This window comes from Acanthisitta chloris, unplaced genomic scaffold (genome assembly GCF_000695815.1).
Source record: "Acanthisitta chloris isolate BGI_N310 unplaced genomic scaffold, ASM69581v1 scaffold14441, whole genome shotgun sequence".
NCBI lineage: Eukaryota > Metazoa > Chordata > Aves > Passeriformes > Acanthisittidae > Acanthisitta > Acanthisitta chloris.
In genome coordinates this window covers 17,237-35,371 of record NW_008654432.1, presented here as the reverse complement: position 1 = coordinate 35,371, position 18,135 = coordinate 17,237, and the positions used below count along the sequence as shown (strand labels likewise).

The window sequence follows — 18,135 nt, the reverse complement described above, 5'->3', positions numbered from 1 at the left end:
GATTAGAATGTGGTCAAAGCAGCAAATACATAAGATATGCAGGAAACAATTCTACCAAAACCAGGAGAGGGAATAGTTTTAAACTGTATCTAATCAGGACAAGGAATAGTTCCAAATTGTAGGTGTGTGCAATTTTCTTAGCATTCAGAAATATCTGGCTACCTTTTAAACAAAGTTTATTCTAGCAAGTTATTTCATTGTGAATGCCATTAAACACTTCAAAGCACCATGTGCTTATTTCAGTAGCAATTTAGATTTTTGCAGCAGAATGTAATGTCTTCTTGCGTGCGATGAGCCTGAACCAATCCTTTATATTCTTTTTTCTTTGTCTTTCTAAATGTGTGTGGGCTGCAGATGGTTCTGTGAAGGAAAAGAACTCCAGAATTCCCCTGACATTCAGATCCGTTCTGAAAGTGGAGGACTCCATTCACTAATTATAGCAGAAGCCTTTGAAGACGACACTGGACGCTATACTTGTCTGGCCTCTAATTTCATTGGTTCAGATAGTACATCAGCTGAAATATTCATTGAAGGTAAGAGGTAAAATAATAAGATACTTGAGGCATACAGAAAAAATAACTAAGCTGATGTTTACTTTTGGTTCTGCATGTTAAGATTGCATTTGCTATGGTGGTATTTCTACGGTGTTCCTCTGCGTTCCCTTAACACAACACATTTTGAACATCACATCATATTCATTCAGGTATTTCAAGGAACCTCACAGCAGTCAGTGGGTAGGTTGCTATTTATTTAGGGTACAAATGAGATAAAGAATGGAAATGGAGAAATAAACAGCCTTTAGCATATGGTTAGCTTTTAAGCAGCACCTTCTGTAAATCACTAGTCATTTGACTAGTGATACCAATGATGATTTTCATGGTAGTAATAATCCCCGTCTCAGTTCTGAACTCTCTGCCAGTGCAAATAAATGTGACTGCCCCAAATGAGTCTTCTTCAGTCACGTGTAAATGTATTATAATCCTTTATCTTTGGTACACTGATTTTAAGTCAGGTTAAAGTAAGTCACACTGATTTTGACCAGGATCAACAGCTAGTTACTGTAAAAATATTTCTGGACTCCAAAATTAGTCATAATTCAAGTATTTTTTTCTCCAAGAAAAGTTAATAATGACCATGAGTAGAATTATTAAATTATTTTTAGTGGATAACTGCATTTTAGGCAAGATTATATTTTCTTATTACTGATTTTTATTTTAATTCATACGTATTTCAAACATTTTTATAATATGTATTCTTTTACAAGTTTAGTAACTCATTAAAATTAATCTAAATGGCCAATTGAAAGAGTAAAACAAATTAACATAAGAAATAGTCATAACTAATCTGAATAATGCCATATCAAAATTATTAAATAGCTTTTGATTAACAAAGCAACAAACTTTTCACTATAAATTAGCTAAATAATGACATATGTGCCTGTATAAGATTTCTTTCATCATGCCTTTTATTCTCAGAACTTTATTATGTCACATTGGGATATATTAGCAAAATCCCCAAGATTTTTCTGAATCTTACAAATTCCACTAAGACAGAAGTAAGCATGATCTCAGACATACTCAGATGTAGTATAAATATATAATGCTTTATAAAGTGATAATGACAGAAACAACAGTAAAAAAGAAACAGCAAGGTAGAGAGAAGGAGTAAAACAATTCCTTTTTGACATCTGGCAGCCTTGCTATGTGGCAATGCTACCTTGAAGTTTTACAGCATGTTGCTTTGAAAGACAGGCAATTGCACGAGTCAATAGGCTCCTCCCCTACAATCTTTAAGGAAAACAGATTGTCATACAAGCATTGCTCTGGACATTAACTGTCCTGATGACACGGATGCCTCATACCTTTTTCGTGCAGGAGGCCCAGCCACACAAGACCTGGTTACTTGCTGTTCATAAGAAATACTTTCATGTAGATCCACTTTGATGACTTGACATTGCTTTTCTTTTCTTACCTTTTCTGTGCTACTTGTTGCTTTGATTTTTTTGTAGAATAAACTTTGCAAATAAACAGGGTGCTTGGGGATCTCAGTCCAAGCTTTGTTTGATTGGAATTGGTCTATGCTATACTATGCATATTGATTATGACTTGCTTATGATTTGTATTACAAATACAGCTATCCATATTTATGCACTGCATGAATGTCTAGAATAAATGTGTGAGGTATCTGTTGTTAGGAAAACTTAAGATAAAGGGAATAAATACTTTCATATTCTTTTCTTTAAGTGACCTCAGGGTATTGCCAAACACATACACTATATCAAGTCTTTCACTGGCAAGTACATAAATTTTATGTATAGGTTAATACAAATAGTCTGAAAGAAGGAGAACATGGGCAGCAAGTTTAGTCTGAAAATGTCTTGCTATATTGAGTTGCTCTTAATTAAGGTTGATTTGTTATCTCTGTATAAGCCATATGTTTGCTTGAACTTTTAGTTTTAGCATTTAAGTAAATAAAATTATACTTTTCCAGTAAAGCAGTAGTAGTCAGCATTTTTTCTTCCTTTTTGGCCATATTTGCTTCAATATGAAGGAAGACAGCTAAGAGCCTAGGGAAAACAGTTTGCAATTAAATTGGCATGGTTATGATTTCTGTAAGTGTCTAAAATAAATAGTTACAATCTTTATCAGATAAGAAAAATTGCAGCAGTTTATTACAGAGACTTTTCAATTCTTGCAGTGAAATGCAAAAGTATCATAGGTTTTTCTTTGGAATGTAAACATTAAATAAACCAGTAAAAGGATGTAAGATTATTGAAAACACTTTCTTTTCCAGGTGCCAGTTCTACAGATTCAGAGGGTGAAAGTTTAATTTTCAAATCAAAATCTGGAGCTATGCCACAGTAAGTGTGCAAAGTAGTACCAATGTCATGCAAATGTTCTTAATAAGGGACACTGGAAAATCTTTGGTAGTTTAAATCCGAATAAGCACCTGAGGTATATTTGTGTATGTTTGATCTTTTCTCCTTCTCTCTTATGATATAAATGTGTAGAAGTAAAGCTGTAGATTGCATTAATGTGCTTGCTCTGTCTGAGAAGTCTGGCCTTACCTTGACAAAAATTTTGTTAATACCAACTTTTCACATTCAGAAGTAACTTGAAGCTAACCAAGTCTTCATTTGTAATTACCCAATCCAGTGCCTCCAAAGAAATACGTAGAGGACCACAATTAAAGAAAAAAAATTTAGTTTGTATCTTAAGTCAGTACTTTTTATGGTGTGTGGAAGTGTAAATTAGCCAAAGATTGTGTTCTACTCAAGCTTCCTCCAATGTTGATCTTTTCAGTTGATAATGACAAATATATAGAAAATACAAGGTGGCTTAAGGCTAACTAACTAATATATTCTCATTTCTGATCTTATAAAGTGCTTGATGTTTTCTTTTCTTTCAGGGCCCAAAAGAAAACCACCTCTGTTTCCCTGACAATAGGATCTTCTACACCAAAATCTGGAATCACCACAGCTGTAATTCAACCTATCTCTGTGCCCAGTCAGCAGGTATTTTTAGACACCCATTTTTAAATTAGTAAAATATTTCAAATTTTCTTTCAAAATTTGTAACTCTTGAAAAACTCTGTCATTTTGAGGATTTATATGGCTGAATTACAAATTTACATTACTATAATAAAAATGATGATCATAAAAAATTAAGTATATATCCAGCAAATGGGGCATAAAAGTGCCCCATACATATGGACTCTTACACGGTGTGTATCAACAGAGCATGTGAGCAGCAAACTGATCCGGTGATGATGAAAATTACAGCATATATCACTTAATAATGACTTATTCCAATCCCAAAAGGATGTAATACAAATAAATCCCTGCAATATTTTTTAGCGAAAGTTTTAAATTTTGTAATTAAATTTAGTATTGTTGTCATTTCTCTGAGTCTTTCAGAGAAAAGTAAATTTTACCATCTACAAGTTAAATGTTCACTCATTTTAGATAAGTCTTTAATGCCACTGTGGCTGACTTAGAGTTTGCATATAAATTATAAAATACAAATGTAATAAAAATCTGTTAACCTGTACACGGTAAATTCTTTTCCATTCCTTTAGCTAACCTTGATAAGCTTTTAGGTACCTGGATTTATTTATTACTACATCAGTCGAGGGATGTAGAAACTGGAGAAGCAAAAAATGTTTCAGTGCAAAAGATTTACTTGAATGACATTAACAGGAGTCAAACTCTCAAAATACTGTTGAGCAAAGACAGTTGGATACAAAATTCTCATAGGAAGTGTAAAATTGTTCAAAGCTTGCATTTTGATTTTAGAAATATAACAGATGTGAAATAGTGATGTCACTCAAGAAACATGGTAGAAAGAGAACACCATAATAAGACTGCACATGTGAGAGTTTGCATTATTGCATAGATATATGGAGGCCACATCACTGATACTAGTATTCTTTCCATTGAATAGCACTCTTGCATTGTTTTGCAGATTCAAAGTCCTACTTCATACCTGTACCGTCTGGATGGACCCAAGCCTATCTATTCTACACCAATTTTTACAAAGGTATGTTTTATCCATCATGATTTTTATATCATAGTCCTATAGTGCAGAAGAAAATACCAAAATTACATATCCTAATGAAGGAAGGTTCAAGCATGTTAAAACATTTACAGTTTTCACTGTATTTTTCAGCATTAATAACTTCCTAAGAAAATACTTTTCCACAGCAACCATGAAGTTCTTATACATACTCCCCTATTAAAAACACTAGTATAATTACATGAGTGTTCTGTGTTTGTCTTATGCCCATGACTGTTCTCCATTGCTAAATCTTTGTAAAATATAGCAAAATAAGTACCAATTACACATCATAGTCATGATAAAGTCTCGTTCACAATAACTTATCTATGGACAAGAACAAATAACACCAGCTTTTTAACTTTGCTTTATAAAAAAAAAAATCCAAGCAGTTCAGATGTTCTTCATTGGGATGTCTTGTAAAATGTAAGGTAAGAATCATAGAATCATTTAATTTGGAATTGACCTTTAAGATCACCAGGTTAAACTGTTAATCCAGCACTGCCAAGTCCACCACTAAACATGCTCCTAACTGCCACATCTACACATCTTTTAAACACCTCGAGGGACTCAACCACTTCCCTGGGCAGCCTGTTCAATGCCTGACATTTTCATGAAGAAATTTTTCCCAATATCCAATCTAACCCTCTCCTGGCGCAACTTGAGACCATTTCCTCTTGCCCTATTGCCTATACTTGCAAGAAGAGACCAACTCCCATCTCGCTTCAAATTCCTTTCAGGTAATTGTAGAGAGCAATAGAGTCCCCATGAGCCTTCTTTTCTCCAGGCTAAACAACCTCAGTTCCATCAGCTGCTCCTCATAAGATTTGTGTTCTAAACTAGTCACCAGCTTTGCTGCTCTTCTTTGGACACATTCCAGCACCTCAGTGTTTTTCCTCTAGTGAGGGGGCCCAAAACTGAACACAAGATTCAAGGTGTATCCTCACCAGTGATGAGTAAAGGGGCCAAATATCTCCCCAGTCCTGCTGCTCACACTATTTCTGATACATGGTCCTTCTTGAAGGGAAATTTTGATTCAGTATTTCTTGAGTAATTATTTACATCCATATTTATCTTCACACTCATCCCTAATCAAACTTAAGAACTGAGAATTATGTAGCAGCAAAAAGAAGGATGACATATTTCCCTAATCAATAAAATGTAACTTTCATTAAAAATATTATCTACTTGTCCCCCAAACTATAATTTCCATAGTAATAATTATTATTTAATCACTATTTGTTGAAGTCAAAATGAAGAATTGTAAGTATTTCTGGTTATTACTTCAGAAAAACATTTGATTAAAAACTAATATGGACCAGGAAGCAGTTTTGCCTAGAGATAAGAGTAAGACCTGCTCTCCACAACTGTCTAGCTTGGCTCCATCATATTCCTTTCTCACATCAAGAAAGATCTGATTCTGTCCCTCATAGTTCTGCATCCATTCTGCATGTGTCACAGAAGAGTGAATAGTGGAGGTGCGACAGATTAGAGAATGTGGTTACTGCAAGGTCACAAGGCAGGCAACTTCCTAGTAAGAGTGGGAAGCAGAGAAATCCATCCCTCATCCAGAAACTAGCAAAGCAATCAAAATGCCTCTGTTTTTTCCTAATCCCCATATCTCTTGTCCCTGAAATCCATTATTAACTGGTTTAAGCCAGGAACATACCAAACCAAAACAACTTTAATTACAGAAGAAATTAACCAAATATGAAGAGCAGAATATATAATTAATCCAGCTTCCTGATGTACATTTATTTCTATACAAACTTTGCAGAACAACCCAATGATTTTTATGTTTCCATATAACAAAATTATTATGTATTTGATCAGATAGAAATCTATGAAGAGTAACTGGGGATAACTCTGAACTTCGACCTAACTTCAAGTGCTTTGCTGCATCAAGGTCTAAAACTCTTAAACTGGAAAGGACATGATACAATCAGTATACAGTCTTTTTATGGTCTTATAGTCTTTATTTAGACTACATAGGCTTTATAGTCTTATATATAGTCTTTTTAGATAAAGTGGCTATCACCTCTCAATTCTGTTACTTAGAATACTGTATTTCTCCTCTCTCTCAGTAGTTCTTCATGGAAGATTTAGAGTTTTCCTGAAATTTTTCAGATGTATATAAGAATTTATTACAGCCATAATACTGTCTCAGAAGCTATCGATACAATAGTTAATATATCCTAGTCACATTTGTGTCATCTAATTTTGCTTGGTTTGTTATATATGGCTCAGAGGAAAAGCAACTCCACCTTCTAGAGCTGGACTTGAAAGCAGCACAGCTACTCTCTCAGGATCAAGTCAATCAATATGTAGTTAGTTCCAGAATTTTCATTCCACCTTGTAGAAGAAGAATGAAAACTGAAAGCTCAAACTGCATCTATCTGCTTGTGTTAGTTTGAGGAATTAAATACTCCTACACCTTTTCCATCTTTGGTCTTAATAAGAATGCATTTGAAAATAACCTATTCAGTCATTTTTAACTATATAGATGATATATTAAATTTAATCAGAATGAAAGAAAATATCTATTGCAAAAGCATAATGGCACAATAAAATAAAGTTGAATTACAAAGGGAAGAAAAGACTCCTTTTAATAATGTAAAATGCTCCTGGTTCATTTGAATTGTGCTTGTTATATTTCAGGAGCTACAGAACTCCACAGCATCTGAGGGACAAGTTGTGGTATTGGAATGCAGGGTCAGAGGACCCCCTCCCATTCATGTTAAGTGGTTTCGACAGGGCATTGAAATTCAAGATTCTCCAGACTTCAGAATTCTCCAAAAAAGTAAGACAATGCCATGGTTTAACTTCAGCCAGCTTCTAAGCACCACACAGACAGACACTCCCTTTTGTGTGTTCAGGGAGCCAATTGGAAAAATGAGAAAACTCGTGTGTTGAGATAAAGACAGTTTAATAGGGAAAACAAAACTGCACAAGCAAAGCAAAACAAGGAATTTGTTCAGCACTTCCCACAGGCAGGAAGGTGTTCAGTCATCTCCAGGAAAGCCAGGCTCCATCACACATAACAACTGAGTTGACAAACACCATAACTTTGAATGTAGCACCTTTCTTTCTTTATCCCCTTGCTTTATACACTGAGCATGATGCCATATGGTATGGAATATCCCTCTGGTCTGTGCAGGTCATTTTTCCTAGCTGTGTCCCCTCCCAGCTCCTTGTGCACCCCCAGACTTCTCACTATCAGGGTGCTACAAGAAGCAGAAAAGGCCTTGATGACGAAAACATCACTGTATCATCAATGCTGTTTTAAGCACAGATACAAAACATATCCTCATATGTTCTACTGTGAAAAAACTTCACTCTATCCTAGTCAAGCACATTCTTCACACTTTATTCCATACCATTTATGTCATGGTCAGGTCCCACACTATCCAGCTATCTTCATCAACCACCACCCTACTTCCCATCCTTTGATATAATACTCAGATACCATTCCCCTAGTCTGTGCATTACCCTTGTAAAATTTCACAGAATGTACACTGAGTTCATTTAGCCCATGACTTTGGTCTCCATCTGTTAGGGTGGTCACTCTGTACAGGAGAGGTGGTGTGTTGCATGGAGCTACTGGGAACCAAAGCCAGCCCAGGTCGGGTCACTGCTGCCCTTGCACTGCTTCTTGCGAGGATTGCTCCTCAGTTGGTTCATGTTGTTCACTGTTATAGTGATTTCTATAACATGCAACTCAAATCATGGGTAACTACAATTTAAAAGTATTTTCATTGCAATCTCCACCCTTAGTCCCATTGGACCTGATCATTGGATTTACCATTGCAATTAGCTTCTCTTGTTCCTAGCCTGGCTGGCAGTAAAGGGTTCCTGCTGTTTTCATCCCTGAAACAGTCAATTCCAGATGTACTGGATGCCCCTCCAAGTGAAAGCCAACTGAGCCTGCACTCTGCTGCCAAAGGCATTGAGCAAAACACATTTGTGATAGCAGTTGTGGCACACCAGTAGGCTGCCTTTGACTCCAGTTCGTATTGAAGTCCTAGAACATGCAGCACAGCTGCACTTGGCCAAAACCAGCACAGGCAATAATCTGAATGGGCTACTTTTGATACAGGGTGGGGAAAGATCATGAAATTAGTCTGTCAGGATTCAGTTTTGGATAGAGTCCTCTCTTCTTCCCATTTCAGTGCTAATAGCTAGAAGTAATAACTACTGCTACTGACAGACAATTTAAATCTTGATTTTGTAACATGTCTGCACAGATTCTGTACTTATTTTTCAGTACATGTTCATTCAGTATACTGATGTTTATTAATGTAATATCTAATACTATTTTTCTCATTTGTTTTCCCTCCTTATGATGCGATACGCAGAGCCACGATCTGCAACTGAACCTGGTAAGAATCATATGAAAAAATAATCTCTTGATTCACTACCTCTCTGAGTTTGTACTGGAGCCATAAATAGAAAAGTGTTTCTGCTGAACATTGGTAAAATGAAACCCCCTTAAAGACAATGCTACTTTATCACACCTTCCATACTGTGCTCTGTCCTTTACATCAATTCCTTTATTAGTTAAACAGTAAATTCCATTTAGACCAGCAAGGAGAGTATCACAGCTTAAACTCTGACCAAACTTCATTCTCAGAACATGAGCACTTTGTATGCTACTGAGGAAAAAGAACAAGTCCCACAAAATTCCATTACCCAAATTGTACTCATAAGAGTTTCATAACACACAACCACTAAATACTAGTTTTGCCAGTCTAGCTTGGCAGATGTGAAGTTCTGAAATGCAAGTAAAATCCAATCCTCAAAACCAATGGCATATTGAATTTTTCTAGCCTATTCACATAATAAAAGTCCTAGATTTCAGCATGCAAGAAGTGTTCTTCCAACTACAGGTTTTCTCTGTCTGGTTCATTTTCCTATTATACATCATTATATGTGGTGGTAAATTCTTGAATAGTAAGCAGATGCTAAAAGACAGAATGTTTGCTCTTTAATATTTCTTCTATATGTAGAAGAGAAAACAGTGGTATGGTCTGAACCTTGCGTTAAGAGGGTGGCAAGTTGTGCTTGAATATTCTTGAACTTGGAAAGAGTTTTAATTACGAAGTTGAAAAAACAGAAAAGTTTTCTGTCTATGATCTGGGTATTCCTAAAGAGTGTCTCTGAACTGAAGGACCTTAGCAATAGGAGGATGTTTTAAACTGAGGGATCACCTTGTCAGTCAGGACAGACTTAGCAGCTGAGTGATGTTTGTAAAGTAGCAGCATGACCATGAGGATATAGACTAGGAAAAAGCAGTGAAGAGTTAAATCTAGGAGAAATGCCACTTTTCTTCAGTTTTCATGGAAAGGAGAGGAGGTAAAGAGAAAAAAAGCTTCTTCCTTGTCAGTTATTCACTAATTTTCTTACTGCTTCACAAAATAGTTATATACCTATTTTACTTCATGTCTATAATACATACACACACGGGTATGTACATGCACAAACACACATGCATGCTCTATCCTCACAGTTAATACAGTTAAACATGGTGTGCAACATCATCACCTCTAGTAAAAACTGATGCCCATAATACATGTGACTAAATGATTTTATTATGGATGCCTGAAATAGGAGCCATGTGAAAGAAAGAAAAGTGTTGGAAAACCAAATTATCCTCTAATGAGGACCTAAAACATGTCTGAGAACTAACAAAGGGTATTTTATGAACATTAAACAGACTTAAAGGTTTAAAAATTGTAAGTTTTGGTACAAAACAGTTTGAAGAGAGTTTAAATATCGTATTGAGCCTTTGAATATGAAAATAAATAAAGGTCAATAGGTTTGTGTTGAAATATGTTCAATTTTGTACCTTTCTTGGAAAAGTCTCCTGTAATATATATTAGAGAAAAAGTCTCTCAATTTAATTGTTTCCTTGATATCCTAAAAAAACCCAATCATATCAATAGGTTGACGTTTTTCCCCTTCCCAGAGGAGCACTTCTCCTGTCCAAGTAGTAATATCTTTTCCAGATTCAATCTACCAACATTATCAGAATCATACATAGTGTATCTAGCTCGCTCTTACTATGAGCTTCTTTTCCACAAAATCACTTGCAGTGCATTCACTTTGTCCTTTAACATGACAGAAAATATCTGAAAGAAACTTTTCATAAAAGTTTCTAAGAAGTATAAATTTACCAGCATAACTTAGGCGTTTACTTTGTAATATCTTATTTAAAACTGTTCTGTTAAAGCTCACTATCATGAATAATGTTTGCTTAGCTTTTGTAATTTTTTTATCCCTTCACCCTCTTTCATCATCATACATAACGTATATAATGCTAGATGAACTAGAGCAGATGAACTAGTAATTTTAGAGTAGGAATGCAGTGTTATCTAGTAGGAAGGAGAAGCACTTTTTTGCTTGAGACAAAAGGTTCATATTCCTTTGTGTGAACAGTTGAATACAAAGGAAATCATATATTATACCTCTTGCTAGGAGACATGTTTTTTTAATGGACAACGTAATTTTCATATTGTTAGTTGCAAGGCTTGTATAACCTATCTGACAGATATTGCTGTGGAAGAAGTAAGAATATTCAAGTTTGCTCACAAAGATGTCAACTTTCTTTCATAACTGCTACCTGGAATAGAAAATAGAAGGTGAGATTCTGAGTCCGAAAAGATCATCACTTTGCCAGTCCTCTCACATACCTGCACTGTCATGTTGATAGTGCTGAATCCTCTCCTTCCCATTTCTGGTTAGCTTGCAGACCCTAGGAGAAGATACCCAAAGTCTTGTAAAGAGTACTAGGGAATGGATTTTAGCATGAAAAGTACAAAGTACATTTGTTCTGTTTTCCTAAGTACAGAAAAGTTATTTAATGTCGAGGTAGCTCATACCACTCTCAAGGTAGGTGGCAAGGAAAGAATAGGAAGGCATCTCAAAACACAATTTGGGTACCTGTATTGTGCAGTTTAATAGACATAATAGTAGTGCAAGCCTGACAACAGTCTGTCTGGCTTGTTGTTGGGTTTTTTCATGTTTTTACTTATGTTGCAATATATATTTATGAGCACCTTCCTGCTACCCAAAGCCTATGAAAGAGTTTGGTGTTTTGTTCAAGCTGGATTCATTGAGCTAAGTACTATCCCTTGAGATTTGTACATTTTTCTGTTCCTACTAAGCCCTATTTAATAAGGTGCTGTGTCTTATTCACTGTCAAAATTAATGACAGCACACTTCTTGCTTTATTTGTGTAGGAACCAGCATTATGCATGCAAAGGGAATGTAAATAAAGTTTGGGAAAAGTATAAATATTTCCTTTTGGCATAAATGATGAGCAGTGTTTGTGTATTAGTAGTAATACTGGTAACACTGGGTTTTAGGATGTCATAAGAATCTTAGAATTTCTACAACAGGAAGCTGGGTGTGGGTATCAGAAACACAATATGTACAGCACTGGTTTGTGATGTAATTCATACTCTTAGAAGGCAGACTAAACAAAGCCTGCAAAGGAAATTATTCATAAGCAAACACACAACTGCTATTCAGTGCAAACAGTGAATACATATGCAATATTGATAGGGAAACCAGCATCCTATACTGGATAAGTATTCAAAATTTTGAAAGACAGATATGTTTTCTAAGAATTTTTCCAAGTGTACAACTTCCATGGAATTTTACAGAAATTATAACCAGTTGTAGTGCGACTTTAATTGTTGGTTTTCAACCAAAGCCCAAACATCAATAAACACTTTATAGCACTCAGTAACATTGGTTATCCTTTGATAGGTCAGTACTAATGATTTAAAAGAAAGTTGCTCCATGAGCTCACACAGGTAAGAAATTAAGAAGAAGGGGGGGGTTTTTTGCTACCCTTTTTTGATACATTCTATCTAATGTATTTTGCACTCCTTTTTCTGTCTAGACAGAAATCAGTTTGCATCACAAATCTCTCCAGACTGCTTTGTGAATTAATAGCTAGTCAGATTACTTAAAACCAACATCACAGTTTGTCAAATTACTGCTCTGTATTTCTTTCTTGGACATTTTGACTTTATGCTGATTGAATCCTTCAAAGAACAGGCTGCCTCAGAATGAAAAATCCCAAGGAATCACTTGCCAGCTGTTGATATTTTGACCATTACTCAGCTGTCTGGAGACAGCCACAAACTCTATTGAATTACCTTAAAACAATTGACTAATGGCATGTAAGAAGGAAACTATATGATGTAATTTTCTTTAAATTGCCAGGGAATTGCCATATAGACATGACTTTTTTTCCTAAGCACAATACTGTGTATGTTAACCAAACACATCTCAAAACACAGTTATCACTTCTCTTGAATTGTGCTTTCTTGTTCCCTGTTTGACTGCTGTGTTCTTACATTTTCTCTATTTCTACACTTCCCCATTCTCATTATATAAAAGATGCACAGATACCTAGATGAGAAATTACCTGATGGGCAGATTGCTTTGCCATTAAACAGGAGTTAAACTTCTGATGGCTTGGGGAACAGAAGGGAGAATAAGAGACAAGTTGTCTACAAGTTGGCAGAACTGTGTTTTGTTGGATTTTTACCAGGAAACCACCACTGTGACTACCCACTCTCTTTGTGTCTCAGAAACTTATGGCTTTGAACCTACATCTATGGAAATAGCACTGTTCATTGCATCATGATGAACAGCTACTAACAAAAGACTATTTATTTCCCTGAACTGTATGTACATTACAGTGGAAGAAGCTAATGGTCACATTTGGAGATGAAGGTGGAGATGTAAGAACTACTCTACCTTTAATGTAATACAAAGAAACATTCTGAATTCAGCACATTGTCAGTGATATAATTTGTTAAAATGTAACAGTTTTCTCTGTTACCAAAGATTATTCTTCCTAACGGACTCATGAACCATAAAGGGAAATAATTGCTCTGTAAAACGTAATCTTTCTTTCTAAATAACTGACAAAACAGCTAAGTACTTGCATGCCTAAGCATTTTACATGTTTCAGTGAACAAAATGCTTTTGTATTCATTTAGTCAAGTGTTAAATATGTTTTAAGGCCCTGAGAACAGCATGTCAGAGTTGCATTCTGGAACAGATTTCTGTGATGAAATTATTTGTCAGCGGATGATTGCTGGGAAGTAGAACAGACATTATTCATTTCAAATCTTCAGATTCTACTTAGCACAGTAACAGGAAAATAATTACATAGGTAAGGATGTAAAGCTAGGAAAATACTCAGAGCACTGCACATCTAGAGTGTGTTATGGGAGTCTTTAAAGAATGTTTCTTGCTTTCCACAGTAGTAAGCCTTTTAGCAAGGACTTAGAGGTCGGTGATTTTTGGCTTGGAGGAGCAAAATTAATGACAACAATGGCACTGTGTTGTTCACACATACTTTTTGCCCAAGCTGCCCTTTGATTTGTTCTTCAGTTTTTTATGTTTTCATTTTAGGCAGTTTTCTTATGACTGATCACTAATCTGTTGAAGTTTGCTCATCTAGTTGAGAAGACTGGGTTTTAAAGTCTGATTATTTTCATCATTAGTTTACTTTTAATTTTTTCACAAAGATTTCCAATTTACTATATATCATTTTAAAATATACCTCCTCAGTAAATAATCCATTAGAATTCTTTTGTCACTCTTCTCATGTGACCATTTTACATAACTATAAAACTGGAAGAACAGTATGCATTGATCAGCTTTGCTGTTTGGAAAACAGGTATTCTTGCTGGATGTTCTGTTTTATAGTGCCTTTACTCTCATTCAAAGTTCTCAGGATGGTGGAGTGATCTTCTTTTGCAGTCCTGAAATACCCAGCTTTCAGAGTTCTGCTGCTAAATGAACAGGAAACCAGTATGCTGCATGGATCAGATTGCATCCCCAGAGTCAGTTCAGCCCAGAGCACATACGTGTGGTTAACAATGCAGCTTCAACTGCTTATGACACACCAAGACGCTAAAAAAAGCTGATCTCAGTAGTTCAAAAACTAGCTTGTGTTACCCATTACTTTCCTGATAAGACCCTTCATGAGTCATTAATCTTCATCTGTGTCAGATAAGATCCAACGTGCTACAGTATTACCAGACATGCCTCTTGCAGCTACACAAAATGAGTGGTCTGTGTTGCCAAAAAAAAGGCATGTTCTGCAGTCTGAAAGACAGCTCTGTGCCAAATATTTAGTCAGTCATTCATTTTTAGCCTATTTCCAGTACAGGAAGGTTTTGGATACATTGCCATTTATAATTGGAAAAATTTCATAACTTTGTTGTTAACTGTCTAAACAAGACAGAGGTCTCTCATTCCACAATGAAAATCAGGAAAGAAAAATAAAAACAACAAACACTTCAAAAATGTTTTCCTTCTTTGAACTATAATAAATGAAGTTGACCTTACTGAACCTCTTCTACAGAATAATTTTCATGTGTAATTTATTAGATTCTAAAATATCTTTTCTCACTTTACAGTTTGTTTTTATAAGCTGTATTCCACTGATTTTGTGATCATATGTGGGATTGTATGTAAATGTTCAAATTGCAAAATGCCTTTTTTTTTTTTTAATAAACTGAATGCTGTAAACTTCCCTGCTTTGGTTTTGAGATGAGAAAATCAGCACAAACAAAAGAAACTCCTAATTAATTAAGGAAACACATGATGTAGCATTGTCCAAGTATAAAATTATCTCCATATGTTGTGTCAATAGTACGATTATTTAGATTAGCTATACAATGAAATTAAAAAAAAATAGAATAACATTACAAGCAGAGATAAAATAAAGTAACTTACTTGAAGAATATAGAAAGAAAATATGCCTAAATAATTAAATATGCCCATTATAAATGGATGGAATTGATTTTGAAAAAACTACTGTGATACTGAACCTAATATCGTTCACTCAAGTTTTCTGACAGAAACCCTGGTATAATCAAAGCATACACTATGGCTTATCAAAGTAGAATGAACAGATTTCAAAGAGACACAAATATGTCTGCATCACAGCTTTCTGAAGAGTTTCTGGGGACACTGCTTTATCCCATATTTTCAATTTATCCTTTCTCACTGCTGTGCAAATAGAGACAGAAATTATGTTCCCAAACTCTGAGTAAGGGGAATATTTATGTGTCTGGAGTATTTAATTCTGGTCGGTCTATACAGAAGAGTTAAGTGGAAGTGATGATAAAACACTCTCTGGTTTTGCTGGGAATAGGATTTGGTGTGAAATGTTGCATTAAATATAGAAAAATCTTCAGAGAAAAAAAGGAACTGTGTGACATTCGTGCTGGTTGAGTTATTTACACACAAAAAGAGCTTGCAAGGATTAATTGTTTACAGAAACCATTACACTGATTTCTATTAATTAGTACTATCCTGCATAAAAATGAAGATACTGTGTGTAAAATGACTGCACAGAATCATGACTGCAAAATTACTGTTCAAGACAGTTTTGAAAATTTAGTTTGATGAAGTTACTTGTTTTAGACAAAAAGTTATTTTCCTTAAAACCATTTATGTTAGACGTTCTGCAGTTCTCCCACCATTTCCTTGCTGGTTTGAGCACTTTCTGGTGTCCTCTTAGCATACAATGCAAAAACATTGCATGGTACTTTAAATAGTTTATGATGCACTTTATTTTTCTGTTTATTTCCAGAAGAGATATGCACCCTTGTAATTGCAGAAACTTTTCCTGAAGATTCAGGAATTTTCACATGCACAGCAACAAATGAACATGGTTCAGTAACAAGCAGTGCACAACTCACTGTCTGCTCAGGTATGTGATGAAGGGACAGAGGAATTTTTAATCATAAATCTTACATAATGTATTTAATTATTAATTTTTCAGTCTGCTTTCCTTGTGGAAATGGCTGCTCTAAGGCAGTTTGCCAACATCAGAGCATCCACATAAAACAAACTGAGTGTTTCTCTAGGCTCATTTCCTGATTTAATATTTTTGCTAATGTGAAATACATTTTTTAATTGTCTGCCACAAGACTGGCATATTTTTAAGCGTTAGAGTTCTGAGACTAGATGGCAGCAGAGGCAAAATGAAAGAAGAAATTATGCTACCAAAAGTGGCATATGTGTTTTTTAAAATGAAACATTGTCACGTGGTATGTTTAATTTTGTAGTACTTTTCTAAACTTATTGTTGTGGGATACACTAACCTAGCTGTCATTGCAAACTTGCCATGTTTATATACATTCTTCAGCATTTTTGAATTATTTGTTCTTAAATGATCCTTGGACTCCAGGAAGAAGAAATGCTGTTTCAGCTGTGGCTGGATTCCTGAAATAAATTTAGAGAGTTCCATAAGGTTCTAATTGTGCTTTTCCATAGGTAAAACTCAGAAAATGAAATGGAAGCATCAAGGAACTTGGCAGTAGTTTTGTTGCATCCAATTCAGTATAAATTATCATTAAGAGGACTATGAAAATAACTACACAAACCCAAAGAGATTTCTCACCTTTAAAAACTGATAATATAGCATGTGTGTATCATGTACTTTTCTATGATTTGTTGAAAAGACAATCTTTTTGATTTCTTTTAGCCAACTCGGAAAGCTCTAGTCATGAATCACTGACAAGAGAATCCAACAATGATGATTTCCTTCATTTCTCACCACTTCCTCCAGTTGAAATTAGCTCTCTTGAGTTTCCTTCTAAGAAACATACAGAGACCCACCAAGCAAACAACACTGAGTTGAGATCTGGTGTGACAGACCTTCAACTACAACTCAACTCATCCGAGGAAAAAACAAATGGCATCCATCCTGTTCATGGAGTAAATGGAATGCTTAGCAGCAAGCCAAATGGTGATAAATCCATCCCACCTCCAGCTGTCTTGCTTTCACCCACAAAGGAGCCACCACCTGTGCTTGCCAAACCAAAGCTGTGAGTAGTTTTGTTTGGGGTTTTTTGGCTTGGTTGGTTGATTTAGGTTTAGGTTTTTTTTCCTCTAAAGGTGATATTTGTTGACTGCAAATTTTTGCCTGATGCAATCTAGTCTTAGGCAAATGGACAATGACTGTCCCTTGAACAATCTTCTTGCTGCTGTAATTTATAACCCAAAAAGCTGAATACAAGAGAGAATTGTGTCCTTTATATAGTGCTACACCAAATGGAAGTACATTATATATACCAAAGTTTTTAGAGAGGTTTATGATAAAGGTACAAAAAAAAAAGAAATAGTAGTAGTGGCTGTTTCTGTGTGGCTTTTGTTTAGTCACTGTACTTAAAAATCATAGTGAGCTGAGATTTTTGGATGCTATTTCTGCTTCAACACAGGTCAGCTATTTTTGTTCTGAATGTTTTAGGGTTTGTATAGACAGTAGATATTCAGGTGTGTAATGTCTTTATTACTTTTCTATATTACATTTACATTTCATTCTTCTGTCAGGCAGAATATGATAACACTTTTACATTTTAAAATATGAAAAGGAAAAGCACAAGAAAAGGAGAGAGAAATAAGTGGGAAAAATTATAGTAACATTTTTACCTTATGTTAGTGATGATACCTTACTTATGCCTGAGTGATCTTATGCTGACTGTTAACTTCTAGCTTGGTTTTAGCATTGCACAGGCTTCTCTTTTCCATCTCCCTCAGG

General features: G+C 35.2%; 1 protein-coding gene across 1 annotated transcript; it reads left to right on the top strand.

Annotated features, from left to right (window-relative positions):
* Positions 1–354: 354 nt before the first annotated feature.
* On the top strand, positions 355–17,422 carry LOC103810615 (palladin-like; the record flags this gene model as incomplete). Its single annotated transcript, XM_009083524.1, has 7 exons — positions 355–533; positions 2,794–2,860; positions 3,409–3,514; positions 4,464–4,538; positions 7,212–7,353; positions 16,183–16,302; positions 17,080–17,422. Coding segments are annotated over 7 exons (1,032 nt in total), but the record flags the coding sequence as incomplete, so codon positions are not given.
* Between the last annotated feature and the right edge of the window lie 713 nt (positions 17,423–18,135).